This window comes from Triticum aestivum, chromosome 1A (assembly GCF_018294505.1).
Source record: "Triticum aestivum cultivar Chinese Spring chromosome 1A, IWGSC CS RefSeq v2.1, whole genome shotgun sequence".
Taxonomy (NCBI): Eukaryota; Viridiplantae; Streptophyta; class Magnoliopsida; order Poales; family Poaceae; genus Triticum; species Triticum aestivum.
The window spans coordinates 355802855-355822126 of NC_057794.1; the positions used below are offsets into that span (position 1 = coordinate 355802855).

Here is a 19272-nt window from a genome sequence, read left to right on the forward strand (position 1 = left end):
ATGCAACTCCCGTTTGTCGGAGGAACACTTTGTGTGCTACCAAACGTCACAACGTAACTGGATGATTATAAAGGAGCTCTACAGCTGTCTCCAAAGGTACATGTTGGGTTGGCGTATTTCGAGATTAGGATTTGTCACTCCGATTGTCAGAGAGGTATCTCTGGGCCCTCTCGGTAATGCACATCACTTAAGCCTTGCAAGCATTGCAACTAATGAGTTAGTTGCGGGATGATGTATTACAGAACGAGTAAAGAGACTTGCCAGTAACGAGATTGAACTAGGTATTGGATACCGACGATCGAATCTCGGGCAAGTAACATACCGATGACAAAGGAAACAACGTATGTTGTTATGCGGTCTGACCAATAAAGATCTTCGTAGAATATGTAGGAGCCAATATGGGCATCCAGGTCCCGCTATTGGTTATTGACCGGAGACGTGTCTCGGTCATGTCTACATTGTTCTCGAACCCGTAGGGTCCGCACGCTTAAGGTTTCGATGACAGTTATATTATGAGTTTATGAGTTTTGATGTACCGAAGGAGTTCGGAGTCCCGGATGAGATCGGGGACATGACGAGGAGTCTCGAAATGGTCGAGACGTAAAGATCGATATATTGGACGACTATATTCGGACATCGGAAAGGTTCCGAGTGATTCGTTTATTTTTCGGAGTACCGGGTAGTTACGGGAGAAGCAATGGGCCTTGATGGGCTTTAGTGGGAAGAGGACAAAGGGCCAAGGGGCTGCTGCGCCCCCCCCCTCCCTCCCCTCTAGTCCGAATTGGACTAGGGAAAAGGGGGCCGGCCACCTTTCCTTCTCCTCTACTTCCTTCTCCCTTCCTCCCCTCTTGGTGGACTCCTACTAGGACTTGGAGTCCTAGTAGGACTCCACATCCTGGCCGCACCAATTGCCTTGGCCGGCCTCCTCCTCCTCCATCCTTTATATACTGAGGCAAGGGGCACCCCATGAACACAAGTTGATCCACATGATCTTATTCTTAGCCGTGTGCGGCGCCCCCAGCCACCATAGTCCTCGATAATATTGTAGCGGTGCTTAGGCGAAGCCCTGCGACAGTAGTACATCAAGATCGTCACCACGCCGTCGTCCTGATGGAACTCTTCCCCGACACTTTGCTGGATCGGAGTCCGGGGGATCGTCATCGAGCTGAACGTGTGCTAAAACTCGGAGGTGCCATAGTTTCGGTGCTTGATCGGTCGGGCCGTGAAGACGTACGACTACATCAACCAAACGCTTCCGTTGTCGACCTACAAGGGTACGTAGATCACACTCTCCCCTCGTTGCTATGCATCACCATGATCTTGCGTGTGGGTAGGAAATTTTTTGAAATTACTGCGTTCCCCAACAACATCCCGCAACTAACTCATTAGTCACATTGCTTGCAAGGCTTATAGTGATGTGCATTACCGAGAGGGCCCAGAGATACCTCTCTGACAATCAGAGTGACAAATCCTAATCTCGATCTATGCCAACTCAACAAACACCATCGGAGACACCTGTAGAGCATCTTTATGATCACCCAGTTACGTTGTGACGTTTGATAGCACACTAAGAGTTCCTCCGGTATTCGAGAGTTGCATAATCTCATAGTCATAGGAACATGTGTAAGTTATAAAGAAAGCAATAGCAATAAACTAAACGATCAAGGTGCTAAGCTAATGGATAGGTCATGTCAATCACAACATTCTCTAATGATGTGATCCCGTTTATCAAATGACAACTCATGTCTATGGTTAGGAAACTTAACTATCTTTGATTAATGAGCTAGTCAAGTAGAGTCATACTAGTGACACTCTGTTTGTCTATGTATTCACACATGTACTAAGTTTCTAGTTAATACAATTCTAGCATGAATAATAAACATTTATCATGATATAAGGAAATATAAATAACAACTTTATTATTGCCTCTAGGGCATATTTCCTTCAATATATGTGGGAGGGGGCGCCTAGCACACCAGAAGATTGCCTTAGCCGTGTGTGGCGCCCCCTCCACTGTTTTCACCCCCGGTCATATTTTCGTAGTGCTTAGGCGAATCCCTGCGGAGATAGCTTCACCATCACCGTCACCATGCCGTCGTGCTGCCGGAACACATCTACTACCTTGCCGTCTTGCTGGATCAAGAAGGCGGAGGACATCACCGAGTTGAATGTGTGCTGAACATGGAGGTGTCGTACGTTCGGTACTTGATCGGTTGGAGCGCAAAGAAGTTCGACTACATCAACCGCGTTGTTAAACGCTTTCGCTTACGGTCTACAAGGGTACGTAGACACACTCTCCCCTCTCGTTGTTATGCATCTCCATGGATAGATCTTCCGTGTGCGTAGATTTTTTTTGTTTTCCATGCAAAGTTTCCCAACAGTGGCATCCGAGACAGGTCTATGCGTAGCACGAGTAGAACACAAAGAGTTGTGGGCAGTGATAGTCATACTGCTTACCACCAGTGTCTTATTTTGATTCGGCGGTATTGTGGGATGAAGCGGCCCGGACCAACCTTACATGTCCACGCACATGAGACCAGTTCCACCGACTGACATGCAACTAGTTTTGCATAAAAGGTGGCTGGCGGGTGCCTGTTTCTCCTACTTTAGTTTATTCAAATTTGACTATGGACGGTCCTTGAAGAAGGTTAAAACAGCAAACTTGATGAATCACCATTGTGGTTTTTGCGTAGTTAAGAACGTTTCTTACTAGAAGCCTGTAGCAACCACGTAAAACACCGCAAGATTGAACCCAAAGCTAAGCACTTCTCCCATTGCAAGAAAAATCAATCTAGTTGGACAAACCAAACCGATAGTTCGAAGAGAATTACAAAGATATCAAATCATGCATAAAATAATTGAGAGGAGATTCAAATAAGATTCATAGATAAGCTGAGCATAAATCCACAATTCATCGGATCTCGGCAAACACACCGCAAAAGAGTATTACATCGAATAGATCTCCAAGAACATCGAGGAGAACATGGTATTGAGAATCAAATAGAGAGAAGAAACCATCTAGCTACTAGCTATGGACCTATAGGTCTAAGGTAAACTACTCACGCTTCATTGGAAGGGCAATAGGGTTGATGTAGAAGCCCTCCATGACCGAATCCCCCTTTGGTAGGACATCGAAAAAGGCCCCTAGATGGGATCTCACGGGTACAGAAGGTTGCGGCAGTGGAAAAGTGTTTTTGTGGATGCCTCTATTGGTTTGAGGATATATGGGTATATGTAGGCGAAATAATTAGGTCAGGAAGTGCAAGAGGGGCCCACAAGGGTGGGGGCACGCCCTACCCCCCCTGGGCGCGCCCTCCGTCCTTGTTGCCGCCTTGTGGCTCCTCCGACTTCATCTCCAAGTCTCCTGGTTGTCTCCTGGTCCAAGAAAAGTCACCGCGAAGGTTTTATTCCGTTTGGACTCCGTTTGGTATTCCTTTTCTACGAAACTCAAAAACAAGAAGAAGAAAACAGGAACTGGCACTGGGCTCTAGGTTAATAGGTTAGTCCCAAAAATAATATAAAATAGCATGTTAATGCATATGAAACATCCAAAATAGATAATATAATAGCATGGAACAATCAAAAATTATAGATACATTGGAGATGTATCACTCGCCGACACCGCCGCTGCGGCGGGGACGTGCGATAGAGCCTTGGAAGGAGGCTGGGGAGCAGCATTGCTCCTCTTCTTTGAAGCCATGGACGAAGAAGGTGATGACAAAGATCGACGTGATGTTCACAACTTCGGGTTCGCGCAAGCGATTTCCCCCTACCTGGCGCGCCAAAGATTTCATGGGTGAACATGTATCTATGGGGGCCACAGGCCCCTTATGGTCTGGCAGGGGGGAGATCACATTGCACAAAGAGCGAAGGCCATGAGGCAGCACGACGATGCGACTCTGGTGGTTTTTACCCAGGTTCGGGCCGCTGAGAAGCGTGAAACCTTACTCCTACTTGGGTGGATTGGATGGAGGAACACAGCGACGTGCAGTGCTCATGTCCGACAAGGTGGCCTCGAGGAGAGCTACTATGCAGGTACAAGTGTGAGGTGGTCTGAATCCTTCTCTAGGTTGCCTTGGACCTCCTTTTATAGCTCAAGGGGTAACCACAGTGGCAAAACAGACATTATCTCGTGATTAGATAGCCAACCGTGCTATCATACCTAACTCTGGCTCTTAGGACAAAATGCCATCAATGCTACCTTAGGTGGCGTGCGGGGGTGCATCCCCGACAAGCTTATATTGCTACTTAGCTAACTTCTGCTTATCATCTTGACACGCCCCTAGACGAGTGTCGGGTGGGTGTGATCTGTCTTCCAGCAAACAACCATGTGCTTAGTGAGTGCCACTTAGCCGCCTAGGGGGCTCGATACTGCATCGATAAGTGACTAGCATCGTGGTGTGGTGGAGCGGTGGTAACTGTCCTATACCTGCCGGGGGCAGGGCTTGCCGGGCCTTCTTGGAGGGGTCCTGCTCTTGTTAGCTGCATCGACCTTGCCGGCCTCGCCTGATTAGCAAAGGACACTTTCCTTGGATTCTCTGTCTTGTATACTGGCTTGGTCTTCTTGATACGCTCCTTGTTCTCAAGAAGAGCGGTTTCTCTTGGCTTGACTCTGCGTGGATCCGAATGTGCTTGGCAGGTTCGACTACATTGAGGTAGCCATTCCCCCGGCAGGCCCTGGCCATCGGGGCGGAGGATTTTTGTTCGTGCACAAGTCAGGGGAAATAAACACCCCTGTTTGTGTACCCTGACATACTTGATGTATCCTAAAATGGCTCCTTTTAGATTGGCAGCCTTTGGATTTCGTGGAGGTCTTAATTGCAGAACAAAATACTACCGTCCTTTCTTCATAATTTAGAAAGTGTGTAACACTGCTTACAAGCTCCAGTTCATAGAACATGTCAAAAATCATCATGTTTTCATGTTAGTCAGCTTAAAATCTCACTCGCAACAAGGCTATGCCTAGTCGTAATCTACATATGGCGAATGAGGATGGTACCCTCAAGACTGAACCAGTGACAGTTTTTCTGGTACGACACCTTCATACATGAGAAGGCGCAGACTTCATCAAGTATAAATTTCCGGTTTTCTTTCTTTTGATAACTCTAGCAAGGCGGGAAGCAAATACAACACCGTGAGGACTCGTTGTATCTCAAGAAGGAGGGCAATGCCAAATCATGAACCTACAATTGTATGTTTTCCTCATTTAGGTGTAGCCTTTCTGGCAATACCGCTTCAATCTGATCCAACGGCTCACAAGTCTCCTCTCCTGGTCTTGTTGTTAAGCCATCAAATCCCTTTTACCATTATAAGGTAGTTATGCATGTTTTTACCTTCACCGTTGTAGCGGATAAGAGCATCTACAACAATGAGCACTTATCCAGACGCTTAAACAGGAAAAAATACCGAAAATATTAAGCGTCATGTATTCCAACGCTGGGCGCTAATGACCAACGCCAAACACGCTTACAAGTAGATGTTTCCGTTTCAGCTGGGGGAGGCCTGGTGCTCGCTACCTTGTTTTGTGTCGATGAGGCACTGGATGTCAGGAATCGATGACGCAACCACTGATTGGCTTGGAAAATTTTCTGAACACCCTCCCCTGGCGCTCGGCGTTGGGGATGTCGTGATGAGCTACTTATTTAAGCCTGGTTGTGGTTGGTGTATCGTATGCCGATTGCCTAACGTATGTTTTCGAAAAGGATGATAAGCCCCAACCTCTGCATCGAGCGATGCGCACAGCTATATATTTCCTAATGGATGAAACTCGGTGCCTTATAGCTATAGTAATATAGAATAGCCCTCTTGAAAGGACCGAGATGGCGCCTAGAGGGGAGTGAATAGGCATTTTGAAACTTCTATAGATTTTTCTTTATCCTAATGCGGAATTAAACTAAACCGATACTTTTCAAGCACAAATCCTAAATATGCTAGGCTCAACTAAGTGCACCAACAACCTATGCTAAACAAGATAGGCACTTAAGGAAACTAGCAAGCACAAACTATATCACAAGATAGGGGTTTGGGGTAAGTAGTTTGTTGCTTGAAATGATGGCTAGAATGTGTATCAACAACACCCAAACCGGTGAGGAAGAAGATCTCTTTTATAGCCAACCCCTGAAACTAGTCGTTGGGCTCCAACAGACACTTTCTGGACAGCCCGTGCCCACGGGGGACAAGACCCCGTGCCGACGGGGTCCCATGCCCACAGTACAAGCCTGTGTGCATGTGGGGGTGTGCCCACGGCCTCAAAACCCCGTGCCCACGAGGTACCCAGAAACAACCCAAAGCGGGAAAATGAAACATGCATAACTTTGGCGTACGAACTCCAAATTTGATGATCTTGGGCTCGTTTTAAAGCTGTGTAAAAGCCCAAGGTCCTTATGTAGAGAACCACCCAAGATCAACAAGAAATAATGATGCGCAAAGGTTTGAGCTCTCTACATGAGATGCGATCAAGCTACTTGCCCGAAAGTCCCTCTTGATAGTACAATTACCGAACCTATAATCCGGTGTCCCACCAAGCACCATGATACAGGCAAAACTAGGAAAACCTAGCTAAGGAATACATTTGCCTTGCACATTTCATTTGATTGTTAATGCTTGCCTCAAGTTGGAATCCTTTTCTTGACCATAATCACTTGGTGAAGATATTCAAATTGCTTCCCATATTGCAATGAGGGAATCCTTCTCTTAAGCACATATTCACATGTACATGACCACAAGGTGGACCGCAAGCTTCATAGCATATAACCTTCGGCTTCTTATCGTGCACTTGGACTCCCGAAACTTGATGACCATCACCACTTGATGTCATCCTTACATAGGCTACTCGAAATCTTTCTTTTGATGCAAGCCTATGAGAAACACCTTACCCACATAGACATAGGAAACACATAGCATGGGTTAGTGCACAAAACGCAATTCACAATTACTTACCATACCACTAGACCACTTGATCCCACGTGGTACATTGTTTGCGCTTGTGTGTTGACCATCTAGACATTGGTGGAGCTACGTGTGATGAAAATGGACCATGGCCCTCCTAGTCCAAAGCAAATATGGTGTAGGACTGAAGTAAATTGGGCCATGAGGCCAAGAAATAATGGTCTTCCTTCGTACCGGCCCGTCCAGCTTTGGCTACGTAGCTCCGCCACTGCATCAAGATACAATCTTCGAGCTTCATCTTGGTCAACCAACATCTTTACTTCAAGATCTATATTGGTTTCTTGAAAGCCATAATGAACTCTTCATTTTACTTCATTGCTTCAAGACTAGATCACCAATTACTCTTTCATGACCATATCAAGTTTCACCATGAACATCATATTGGTCATCACTTTCTCTTCTAAATGCCCCCATCACAAACTCTTGAGAGGCACAATGAATTCTTCACTCTAGTTTTTGCTTCAAGACATGATCAATGAGAATCCAACGCATGAGCTCATCATGATCTTCTCTTGATACCATAGCTTGAATTCTTCTCTTTAATCATACTCTCAAGACCTTGATCCTTATAGGCCCAAATGTGTCAACCTTTGAGATCCTTCAATGGACTCCACCTTGAACATATTTGGTTAGGCATCGATATCAATATTGATGGCTCCATTAGATACATCCAAAGACCAACAAGTATCCTCACTAGACTGAGACCCCGAGAGTCAGACCCTAGGCCTCGTGGGCACAGGGGTCCGTGACCCCGTGCACATGGGGTATCCATAGAGTTTAACACTCGACCCCATGTGCACGGGGTGTCCAGAGAGATTTTTCCTGGACCCTGTGCGCACGGGGTAAGCAGAGAGGATACCATGAGGACTTCCTTGAGAGGCTTTTGATGGAACTCTTCCCAAATAAATCCAACATGCTTCATGCATCACTATGGAACATTTCTTCATATGGGATACAATGCCATTGATGCTCCATAGGAATTGTCATTCGATACCAAAGCTAAGAGCAAATCTTCATCTTTATGACAATCATCCTTAAGGCTCCACCTATGTAAATCCCTTCAAATATACCTCAGTGAAAGCATTAGTCTATTGAGATAGTCATTAATTATCAAAACCACACTTAGCGGCTACATGCCCTTTCACCTATGGTTCTGGCCTTAAACCCTACCTTGTTCCCTTGATTACTCGATTTCTTGTCCCAAATTCCCCTTCATCCTACCTGGGTCCCGGCGGGGGTTAGGGGGTTGGGGATAGAGGGGAGATATCTCGTATTTCTGCTGGCACACCTAGTGCTGGCTCAAGCATATGCGGTCACAATTTGACCCAAAAAATCAATGAGGAGCTACATGACTTCCCCAGACTAAGAAACCACCACATTCTGTGGAGGACGAGGGTGTCCCAACAGCATACGAAGACCATCTGGAGTGTGCCCGTATATTACGATTTGAGAAAATTAAACTTGCATAGATTTGATCATGTTATAAAACGTGAGTTGGAAACAAGATTGGTCGTGTGCGCAACTCGCAGGATGCATGTGAAGTAATGCCATGCATGTTGTTGATACTTGAAAAATTCGACAGAGTTGACCTCCGGAACGTGTTATCTTTTCTCATAGTATCCGTGCGTTGGTTGCTGAAGTGGCCTCGCGCATGCATATTATCAAAAAAATTGGAAACCAAACCCGTGTGCCTGAACCTGCAGGTGTATGGGTATGGGAGAAGCAAAACAGAGCGTACGTACGACAAATGCTCAAATCTGAAGCAAGTCTGGCACAGGAAAAATAATGTAGACACCAGAAAAAAGAATCATGACAGGCATGAAATTGCATGATTTGCATGTACAGCGTATCGAAATGAATCTATTTATACATATCTTCCTTTCTACGTATTTGTCCATGAATGGAATTTGGCGGTTGGATTGCAGGGTGTGTGATGTCAGTGAGGAGTCGGAGTAGCGAGCACGATGCATTGATTGATATATGGTCATGAAAGAGTAATTGGTGAGGAGTAGCGAGCACGATGTCAGTGAGGAGTTGGATTGCAGGGTGTGTGATGTCAGTGAGGAGTCGGAGTAGCGACCACGAGCCTGGACGTTTGTTGCGCGAAGCTACCCACCGTGTGTTGGGGGGGGTTGACTCAGTTTTCACTGCACGACTTGGGCCCTCTGGTGCAAATCAAAAAGACAAAAACAAATTACACGGTCAGTGTCTAGATGAGAGAGACATCATTGACTGATTTTTTTTTTCGAAAAGGAGGATGACCCCCGGCCTCTGCATCTGGAAGATGCATACGGCCACTTTATTAATTATTCTCGAGGACCTTACAAAGTATTACAAACAATATACCTGAATCCACCATCTTGGCAACAAATGCCGCTACTCTTATCCATATGATGAAGGGATGCTAGCTGGGCCACTACCCAAACCACTCACCTAAACCTAACATCAAAAGCCGGAAGCCCCAGCCGAGCCACATACCGGGTCTGGGGCACAATCCGGTCAGACACACTCTTGTGTCGTCGCCGCCATCTTCCACAAGTCCGTCTTCAGATTATATTGAGTCTTCTACTTTGTGAAGGCCACTCCTGCCATCGACGTCACCATGACGCCAGACAGCTACCTCCTCCTGCGCGAGTCCATCTCCGCGCATCGGACGCCGAGCCTCGACAGCGCCATGCCGCCGATCTCCGCCGCCATCAATGAGTGAGATGAAGAACCGCTCCACCACGGCAAGTACAAGGTGAGGAAGGGCGAGGTCGCCATCGGAAACACGGCTGGAAGATAAGCATCGCAGTCAGGAGACAAGCCCGGAGCAGCGACGCGGTAGATCAGACAGGCCGCCACCAGGAACCAGATAAACTCGCCATGCACACCCAGCATCCCCATGCCCAAGTCGGCGCCTTCAAGAAGGTGACGATGCTGTGGCGCCGCCGCCGCTTAGCCACCAGGGCTAGGGTTTTCACCCGGACGCAGGGGAAGGGGAGCAGCAAGGGAGGTTTAGCCTCGGCGCCGCCACCAAGGAGGGAATGGTGTCCGGGACGCCATCGACGCCGTGACCGCCACCGGCGGCCAAGGGTTTCCCCCGGCTAAGCACCCTGCCGCCACCTCCGAACCAGACACAACATCAGCAGGCGCGTGCACGCCGGAGATCCAAGCTGGCCGGAGGTCGTGCAACTCGAGCGGACCAGATCGCCTCCGATCTGACGAGGGGAGCCCGGGGCCTCCCCGCACCATGACCAGCGCCCACCGGGACCTCGCTGCCCGCGCAACCGAGGAGATCCGGTCTACCCCACCGACGAGCACTCCCCACCGCCGGAGGAGCACCGTCCGTCCCCGCGAGGCCGCCGCCTCAGATCAGCCGGCGCGGATCTGACCAGAACATGACAGCCCTCTTCTTGCAGCTCCGTGCCCGCGTGCCAAGCCGCACGTCGACCAGGAAGCCGAAGCCAGGCGCGTCAGATCGGACAGATCCGGGCACCAACACCATGGGCGATGCGCAGGCGACCAAGAGACCACTCGCCGTGTCCGAGAGCCCCCCAGCGCCAGCGTAGAAAAGGTCCCCGCCGCCACCGTCGACCGCGAGGCTTCGCCTTGCGGCGTCCTCCGGTGGCGACGGAGAGGACATCATTGACTGATGGACAAGGTAAAACCAAGTTGCAGTAATAAGGATAGTGGTGGCAGATATATAAAAGAATTAGTAAAAGCAGGTATCAGGTGTGGATGATTAAGTTATAATTAAGCAAGCAGGCATACATCGGTATGAACGGGACTGATGATTGCATCGCATGTAGTAGTAGTATGAATGTATGCATCATGCATGAGCACCGAGTAGTCGTGCGCCCCTCTCCTTGGCGCCTCCCCAGTATTGACGCACCTCTTCGATTCCACTCCGGTTGGCTGATTGGATGGAACCATTCAAATACAGCCATGGCCATGGCCGTGAACCTCCCCAGTACCTTTCTTCCCATTCCATCGCCATTGCCGCACCACAACAGATGAGGAGGCAAAGGTAACCTTCCTTTACTCTCGTTCTACATTCCCAATCAGCCTTCCTGATTGCATGCACCCTCTATGTAATCTACTGATTCATCATTTTCCTTTCCTTACCAAGCAAAATACTCTTGCCATTTATTCTCCCCCTTTTCCTGGAGGAAAAAAAAGAGGGAAACAACCTGCATGCATCCATTTGAATTTCGTTTTTGCGTCACCCAGGCTGCGTTTATTGCTTGTTATGATCTGCCGATTACGATTTGATTTCCTATATGCTGTGCTTTCCAAATATGTCTTGGCCTACAGCGAGACTAATGTCAATGTTTTCCTTTGTTTCGGCATATTATTCATCCTGCAGATCAGCCACAAGATAACAGCATAGGAACAACATCACGAGGAAGAAGAGTCAACAGTGAAGAGCACATACGGAGGAGGCCATGGGGTCCAAGGGAATCCTCAAGAACAGCGGCTCCAGCCGCGTGCCGCCGCACGGCCCCAGCAAGCCACCGACGGCACCAACATCGGCGCCGCAGGTGGTCTTTGGGCGGCGAACCGAGTCTGGGCGCTTCATCAGCTACTCGCGCGACGACCTCGACTCAGAGATCAGCAGCGTCGACTTCCAGGACTACCATGTCCACATCCCCATGACGCCTGACAACCAGCCCATGGAGGAGGACGGCACCAAGGCCGACGAGCAATACGTCTCCAGCTCGCTCTTCACCGGCGGCTTCAACAGCGTCACCCGTGCCCATGTCATGGACAAGCAGGGCCCTGACTCCGACATGGGTCGATCTGGCCCCAAGGGCTCCATCTGCATGGTCGAGGGATGCGACAGCAAGATCATGCGCAACGGCCGTGGGGAGGACATCCTCCCCTGTGAGTGTGACTTCAAAATCTGCGTCGACTGCTTCACCGACGCCGTCAAGGGTGGCGGCGGTGTCTGCCCCGGGTGCAAAGAGCTTTACAAGCACACCGAGTGGGAAGAAGTCCTCTCCAACTCCAGCAATGAGCTGACACGGGCTCTCTCGCTGCCACATGGGCCAGGGGGCAAGATGGAGAGGCGTCTTTCGTTGGTGAAGCAGGGCACTATGAACAACCAGTCCGGTGAGTTTGACCATAACCGCTGGCTCTTTGAGACCAAGGGGACATATGGCTATGGTAATGCCATTTGGCCAGACGACAATGTGGACGATGATGGCAGAAATGGAGTACCAGGGCACCCCAAGGAGCTCATGTCTAAACCATGGCGGCCACTCACCCGCAAGCTCCAGATTCCAGCTGCTGTCATCAGTCCTTACAGGTGCCATCTTTTTTCCTTAAAAACATGTGCCATTACTGTTACCTGCCGATCAAAAGTTATATGTACGGGTTAATGCCTAAACAAGAAGTATGCTGGCTTACCCACCAACACAAGAATAATGAATCAATTGATTTTACATTAAACTAAAGGAACTGCAGTTTTGCATTACCCTCTCATTAGGCCAACCCCTAATAAAATTGATGGTGTTAAAAAGTGATTAGAGCCAAATGCTGTTAACCTTCAAGTAAATGTAGTCTAGCAAAGAGAAATGCTACAAGGAAGCCAAGTAAATAGCCCTACTATACCAATTGGTTTCAATACCAATCAAATGCATATATAAAGTGACTGAGTTGTCAATTTCAGCCAAAGATCATAGTATGTGTATAGACTAGTCAAAAAGTGTGCCTGTACAGTAAGCTTGCAATTTTCTTCCAAATACCATAGCATGTGCACACAGACTAGTTAAATGTGTTCTCTGTCACAAAACTTTAAAAAAAATCCACATATAGCAGTTGAAAAGAAAGTGCAAAGATCCCACACTTGCATAGTATTCTACTACTTGTTGGTTCAAATTTCAGTTACACAGAAAATATACCGATATTTATTAATACTCCCTCCATTCCAGAATATAAGGTGCACGCATTTTTTGAGATTTAGCTTTGACCATCAATTAAACCAATAATGCATAAATCATGTTACTAAAAAATTATACCATTGAAAATTTCTTTTGAATATGAATTTAATGGTATATTTTTATGACACATAACCCACATTGCATTGGTTAAATTTATGGTCAAACTTAAACCTCAAAAGGCGTGCGGACCTTATATTCTGGAATGGAGGGAGTACATGACAACACCTAGGTGCATTGCTTTTTTGTGATACCATCCTCTTGTCTGAACTGTCTCTTGCATGCAGGCTCCTTGTCCTCATCCGCTTGGTTGCACTGGCCTTCTTCCTCATGTGGCGTATCAAGCATCAAAATGATGATGCCATCTGGCTCTGGGGAATGTCAATTGTTTGTGAGCTCTGGTTCGCATTGTCATGGGTGTTGGACCAGCTTCCAAAGCTTTGCCCTATCAACCGTGCTACAGATCTCTCTGTGCTTAAAGAAAAGTTTGAGACACCAACGCCGAGCAATCCAACAGGCAAATCTGATCTCCCTGGAATTGATATCTTTGTGTCAACTGCTGATCCAGAAAAGGAGCCGGTCCTGGTCACAGCAAACACAATTCTCTCAATCCTTGCAGTTGACTACCCTGTCGATAAGCTTGCATGTTATGTGTCAGATGATGGAGGGGCACTGCTGACCTTCGAGGCGATGGCTGAGGCAGCAAGCTTTGCTAATTTCTGGGTGCCATTCTGCAGGAAGCATGACATTGAACCCAGGAACCCGGACAGCTACTTCAACCTGAAGAGAGATCCTTTCAAGAATAAGGTGAAGGCTGACTTTGTAAAGGACAGGAGAAGGATCAAGCGTGAGTATGATGAGTTCAAGGTCCGCGTTAATGGCTTGCCAGATTCCATCAGGCGCCGCTCTGATGCATACCATGCCCGTGAGGAAATCCAGGCAATGAATCTTCAAAGGGAAAAGATCAAGGCTGGAGGCGATGAGCAATTTGAGCCAGTGAAGATTCCCAAGGCAACATGGATGGCTGATAGCACTCACTGGCCCGGTACATGGATTCATCCGTCACAAGATCATGCACGTGGTGATCATGCAGGAATCATACAGGTACTGATTTGATGACGATCGTGTGAACACAATTTTTGGTCTAGACCTAGTTATTTACATGTTTCTTCTATATCACAGGTTATGCTGAAACCACCAAGTGACATGCCAATGTATGGGAACATTGAAAAGTCACCTCTTGACTTTTCAGGAGTGGATACAAGACTTCCAATGCTGGTGTACATGTCACGTGAGAAACGTCCGGGATATGATCACAACAAGAAAGCAGGTGCCATGAATGCATTGGTTCGTGCATCAGCCATCATGTCCAATGGTCCCTTCATTCTTAATCTGGACTGTGATCACTACGTTTACAACTCAAAGGCCTTCAGGGAGGGCATGTGCTTCATGATGGACCGTGGTGGTGACCGACTCTGCTATGTGCAGTTCCCTCAGAGGTTTGAAGGCATTGACCCTTCTGACCGGTATGCTAACCACAATACTGTTTTCTTTGATATAAACATGCGTGCTCTTGATGGTCTGCAAGGACCAGTGTATGTCGGCACTGGGTGCCTCTTCCGGCGAATCGCCCTATATGGCTTTGACCCACCTCGTTCCAAGGATCACAGCCCAGGCTTTTGTGGTTGCTGCCTCCCACGACGCCGCAAGGCATCTGCTTCCAATGCTAATCCCGAGGAGACAATGGCTCTCCGTATGGGTGATTTTGACGGGGACAGCATGAACCTCGCCACATTCCCGAAGAAGTTTGGAAATTCCAGCTTTCTGATTGACTCCATCCCAGTAGCAGAGTTCCAGGGAAGGCCCTTGGCTGACCATCCATCTGTCAAGAATGGGCGTCCACCTGGTGCTCTAACAATTCCACGTGAAATACTGGATGCATCCATTGTGGCAGAAGCAATCAGTGTAGTTTCATGTTGGTATGAGGAGAAGACAGAGTGGGGCACTCGTGTGGGGTGGATCTATGGATCTGTCACTGAGGATGTTGTGACAGGGTACCGCATGCATAATCGTGGATGGAAGTCAGTGTACTGTGTCACACAGCGTGATGCCTTCCGCGGCACTGCCCCTATCAATCTCACAGATCGTCTTCACCAGGTGCTTCGGTGGGCTACTGGTTCTGTCGAGATCTTTTTCTCTCGGAACAATGCATTGTTTGCCAGCTCCAAAATGAAGGTATATGCCCCTCTAGACTTTCTATTTCTATCCCTTACTAAAGTAGACTCACCAAAAATATGACAAACCATTTTTGGTTCACAGGTACTACAAAGGATTGCATACCTCAATGTTGGCATATATCCCTTCACATCCATCTTCCTCATTGTCTACTGCTTCCTTCCAGCACTCTCCCTTTTCTCAGGGCAGTTCATTGTGCAAACACTCAATGTCACCTTCCTGACATACCTACTTATCATCACCGTCACGCTTTGTCTCCTGGCCATGCTGGAGATCAAGTGGTCTGGAATTGCACTGGAAGAGTGGTGGCGAAATGAACAATTCTGGCTTATTGGTGGAACTAGTGCTCACCTAGCTGCTGTGATGCAAGGTCTACTGAAAGTTGTTGCAGGGATTGAGATCTCATTCACACTCACATCAAAGCAGGTGGGTGACGATATCGATGATGAATTTGCAGAACTCTACGAAGTAAAGTGGACTTCACTGATGATACCACCTCTCACCATCATCATGGTGAACCTTGTTGCCATTGCTGTTGGCTTCAGCCGCACAATTTACAGCACAATCCCGCAATGGAGCAAGCTTCTTGGTGGAGTGTTTTTCAGCTTCTGGGTGCTTGCCCATTTATATCCATTTGCAAAGGGGCTCATGGGCAGGAGAGGCAGGACACCCACCATTGTGTATGTCTGGGCTGGATTAGTTTCCATCACTATTTCATTGCTCTGGATTGCAATCAATCCTCCATCGACAGCTGCCAATCAACAGTTAGGCGGGTCATTCTCTTTCCCTTGACCCAATTCATGCTGAAGCTTCATAGCTCTTGTTGGATTCACATACTGATTGCTGAAGACAACAGTACAATATTGGGTTCCCTAGCAGGCCAAAAGGGCACTCTATGAACCACATTCTGCATAACATGATGGGTTAATCTGCAGCTGAATCCAGATCAAGTTACAACAATTGGCATAGGATATCTCTAGTATATTATCATTATTTTTGGTTGTAATGTTTTGTCAGTATGTCAATAATTTACATTACACAATCTCTTGCATTTGAGCTGAATGTCATTCTTTGGTCACAACTCTTACTATCTTTCTTGACAAAATATGATTGTCATAGCTTACAAGTACCTGACCTTTCGGGATACAACTTCCTACAATTCAGAGTTGGAGCTCACCACTCCTATTGAGACCAATAGTGATATCATAGAAATGTTTGTGCATATTCCATATAATATATAGACATGACAGTGCTAAAACGGATACAGAAATGCCATTTTCTTTGTAAAAATAATACATCAACGCAAATTAATAAAAAATGGACTGGGAAATCCCTAAACTGCAAATAGTTAAAAAAAATGTGCATTGCATAGTTCAAACTTATGTAACGATCATACACTATTAAACTATATTCTGAAGAGAATGCATAAGGGTACAATTTGAAAATTGCTGTGGAGAAACAACTAAAGTATACCTGAAATTTCTTTCAAATCTAGTCCATGGGCGGCATTGCAAAATCATTTAGGTGTAAGCCTCTTGAAATATAGTACATCAGCATTGTTTCATGGAAAGATCCAATATTGACAAAAACAGACTGCCTCATTCTCGGTGTTAAATCAAACTGCACATGTCTCACCAACCTGCATCTGAGTAGAACCCAAGGTTATGGATATATTTTAAAATTTATCAACGTAATGGTGGGATGATATTCAAAAGGTATGTACCTACGAGGTAAACATCTCTTCAATAATTATGGTAATTTTTGTTGGGCGCTTCCAAGGGAAAATGTTATAGCAAGGATCTCTGCGTGGTAGAAATTCATTTAGAATTTCTCCAGCCTTCAGTATTTTATATTTTGTATCAATTACATCACAAAAGTGGAGATACCATAAACAGCATGCTTGTTCCATCGAAAAGTAGACTATGAAGCTGAGCATACAAGCAGATCGCATGTTGAGTCAGACACATCACTTTCAGCACTGATAGAATCCTCCAAAACGAATCTATGACCAATTGATTGAGAAAGTAACCAGCAAGTTTTGGTGTTAAGTTTCATGCCTAGATTGAGCATTTCTCTGATCAAAGCTGTTGCCGAACTGATGCGCTGCAATTTGACTAAGAGCACAACTACCACGTTGAATGAGGTACTATCCATGTGAACATTGGCGCCTTCCATTTCTGTTAGTAACTGCGTGACTGCAAGCATATCCCTGGCTCTACACAGTCCACGAAGCATTACATTGTATGTACAAGTGTTGGAAGCAACTCCTGAATCCTTCATCTTGTCAAACAAATCACGAGCCTCTTGAACAAAATGACCTCGGAATAGACCATGCAGAACAATGGTGTAGCACACGGTATCAAGTGCATAATTTTGACGCACAGCCTCCCTGAGAATCCTAAATGCCATTATGTTCTGGCCCCTTCTAACAAGGCCACGGAGGATGGCTGCATGGACGTAGGCGTCTGAATCAGGATTGCTTGTGACAACACTGCGGTAGAGGTTGACTGCATGATCTATCCTTCCCAAGTGACACAAACTATCCAACAATCCAACATAACTGTAGCTGTCTGGCCTGATGCCCAAACCAATCATATCGATGTAGAAGTGAAGGGCTTCGGATGGAAACCCTGACTTGCACAGAGCACTCAGCATAGAATTGCAAGCCACAAGATCATAAGAGATATCCAAGCCCAGGATTAACCTAGGGAGAAGATCTATGTTCCGTGACAACTGCAATACCTGAACCAAAGTAGACAAAGTGTATGCATCCGGCTTTATCTGGCTCCCATGAAGATGTAGGTAGATGTCTATGGCCTCATCGTACCTCCTCTCCCTCATCATGCAGTCCATCAGAACATTATACATAACAAGGTCTGGGGTGCAACCGTCGGATGCCATGGATCCCAGCAGCTCACTGGCAATGTCATGCCTCCCAGCTCGGAAGAGACCTCTGACAAGCGGTGTGTAAGTCACCACTGTTGGTGAAGAGCCAGAACGCACCATATTTCCAAGAGTTTTACAGGCCTCATCTAGCCTTCCCTCACTGCACATACGAGCGATGAGACACGTCCACATGGCCGGACTGAGCTGCTGGCCCGAGACAAGCGCATAGGACAGCAGCTGTTGTAGCTCGGCCATGGTACCAGCCTTACTGCAACAGGCAAAGACCGAGGCGAGAGAAGTGGCGCTGGGGAGAAAACCTTGGCTCAGCATAGCTGTGAAACAGACGCGCAACCCTGACCAATCCCTGGCTCTGGAGAGATGAGTCAGGACAATGGCATAGGTGAGGTAGTTGGGCGACGGGTTGCCCTGCACGAAGCGCAACGCATCATCGACGCAGCCGGTCCTGAGCAGTACGTCGAGGACGACATTGCGCGCGAAGGCGTTGTGGTGGAAGCCCCAGCGGGGCATTTCGTCGAACAGGTGGAGCACGAGCGGGTACAGGCCGCCGCGCCAGTAGAGCCTGAGCAGGAGCAGGAAGGTGTGGGGCCTGATGGGGCAGCCGAGGCTCTGGAGCTCGCGGAGGAGCGCGGGGGCGGTGCCGAGGCGGGACGCGAGGCGGGACGCGAGGCGCGTGGCGGCAGGGAGGACGCGGTCGAAGGACGAGGGCGGGTGGAAGTAGGCGGGGCGGCGGGCGCACCAGAGGAAGAAGGAGAGCGCGAGGGCGTCGGAAGGGCAGCGGGATACGGCGGCCTCGACGATCTGCGGCGACAGGGCGGGCGGCTGGGGCTGGGGCTTGGCGGCGAAGAAGGCGGCGGCGAGCCTGGCAGGGAGCGGCGGTGTCCGCCTCCGTGCGGCGTGGAGCATAGAAGCAGCGAGTGGGCGGGGACGGCGAGGCTGGCATTGCAGGCGCGAACACGGGCGGGGAGGAGCTCAGTGATATCTGCCTAATTGCATGGAGAGCAGAGCAAGCAAACGCCGCCGGCACGGGCACGGCGGCGGCGCTGCGTTACGTGTGGAGGAAGGAGGCTGAAACGGCAGGCAAACCTCCCAAATACGAGTACTGGACAAAGAAGGTGCTTGATCCAAAGGACTATTTTTAGTCTGATTAAAAATAGTCTTTTTTAAAGACTAAAGTTTCAAGCACTCCTGACTAAAGAGAGGCTAGGACTAGTTTTGAGGCTAAAATTTTTTTGTCATAGGAAATCTACTAAAATATGTATTA

General features: G+C 47.8%; 2 protein-coding genes across 9 annotated transcripts; one reads left to right on the plus strand and one right to left on the minus strand.

Annotated features, from left to right (window-relative positions):
* Nucleotides 1–8717: 8717 nt before the first annotated feature.
* Nucleotides 8718–19100, minus strand: LOC123050639 (putative pentatricopeptide repeat-containing protein At1g16830). 8 transcript variants are annotated; one of them, XM_044473424.1, is made up of 6 exons: nucleotides 16828–19100; nucleotides 16578–16749; nucleotides 13550–16011; nucleotides 13062–13451; nucleotides 10702–12280; nucleotides 8718–9113 (listed from the first exon to the last, which is right to left on the minus strand). In XM_044473424.1, exon 1 carries the CDS (start codon nucleotides 18912–18914, stop codon nucleotides 17025–17027), a length of 1890 nt encoding a protein of 629 aa, XP_044329359.1. In that variant the 5' UTR covers nucleotides 18915–19100; the 3' UTR covers nucleotides 8718–9113; nucleotides 10702–12280; nucleotides 13062–13451; nucleotides 13550–16011; nucleotides 16578–16749; nucleotides 16828–17024. The 8 variants fall into 8 exon arrangements, with proteins under 8 accessions (XP_044329359.1, XP_044329376.1, XP_044329371.1 ...); XM_044473441.1 differs by having other exon boundaries at nucleotides 13062–16011; nucleotides 16832–19100; XM_044473436.1 differs by having other exon boundaries at nucleotides 13062–16011; nucleotides 16578–16743.
* LOC123050629 (cellulose synthase-like protein D1) lies at nucleotides 11376–16185 on the plus strand. The gene is made up of 4 exons (XM_044473396.1): nucleotides 11376–12238; nucleotides 13157–13973; nucleotides 14052–15104; nucleotides 15189–16185. The coding sequence occupies exons 1-4, from the start codon at nucleotides 11376–11378 to the stop codon at nucleotides 15894–15896; spliced, it is 3441 nt and encodes a 1146-aa protein (XP_044329331.1). The 3' UTR covers nucleotides 15897–16185.
* Nucleotides 19101–19272: the final 172 nt, after the last annotated feature.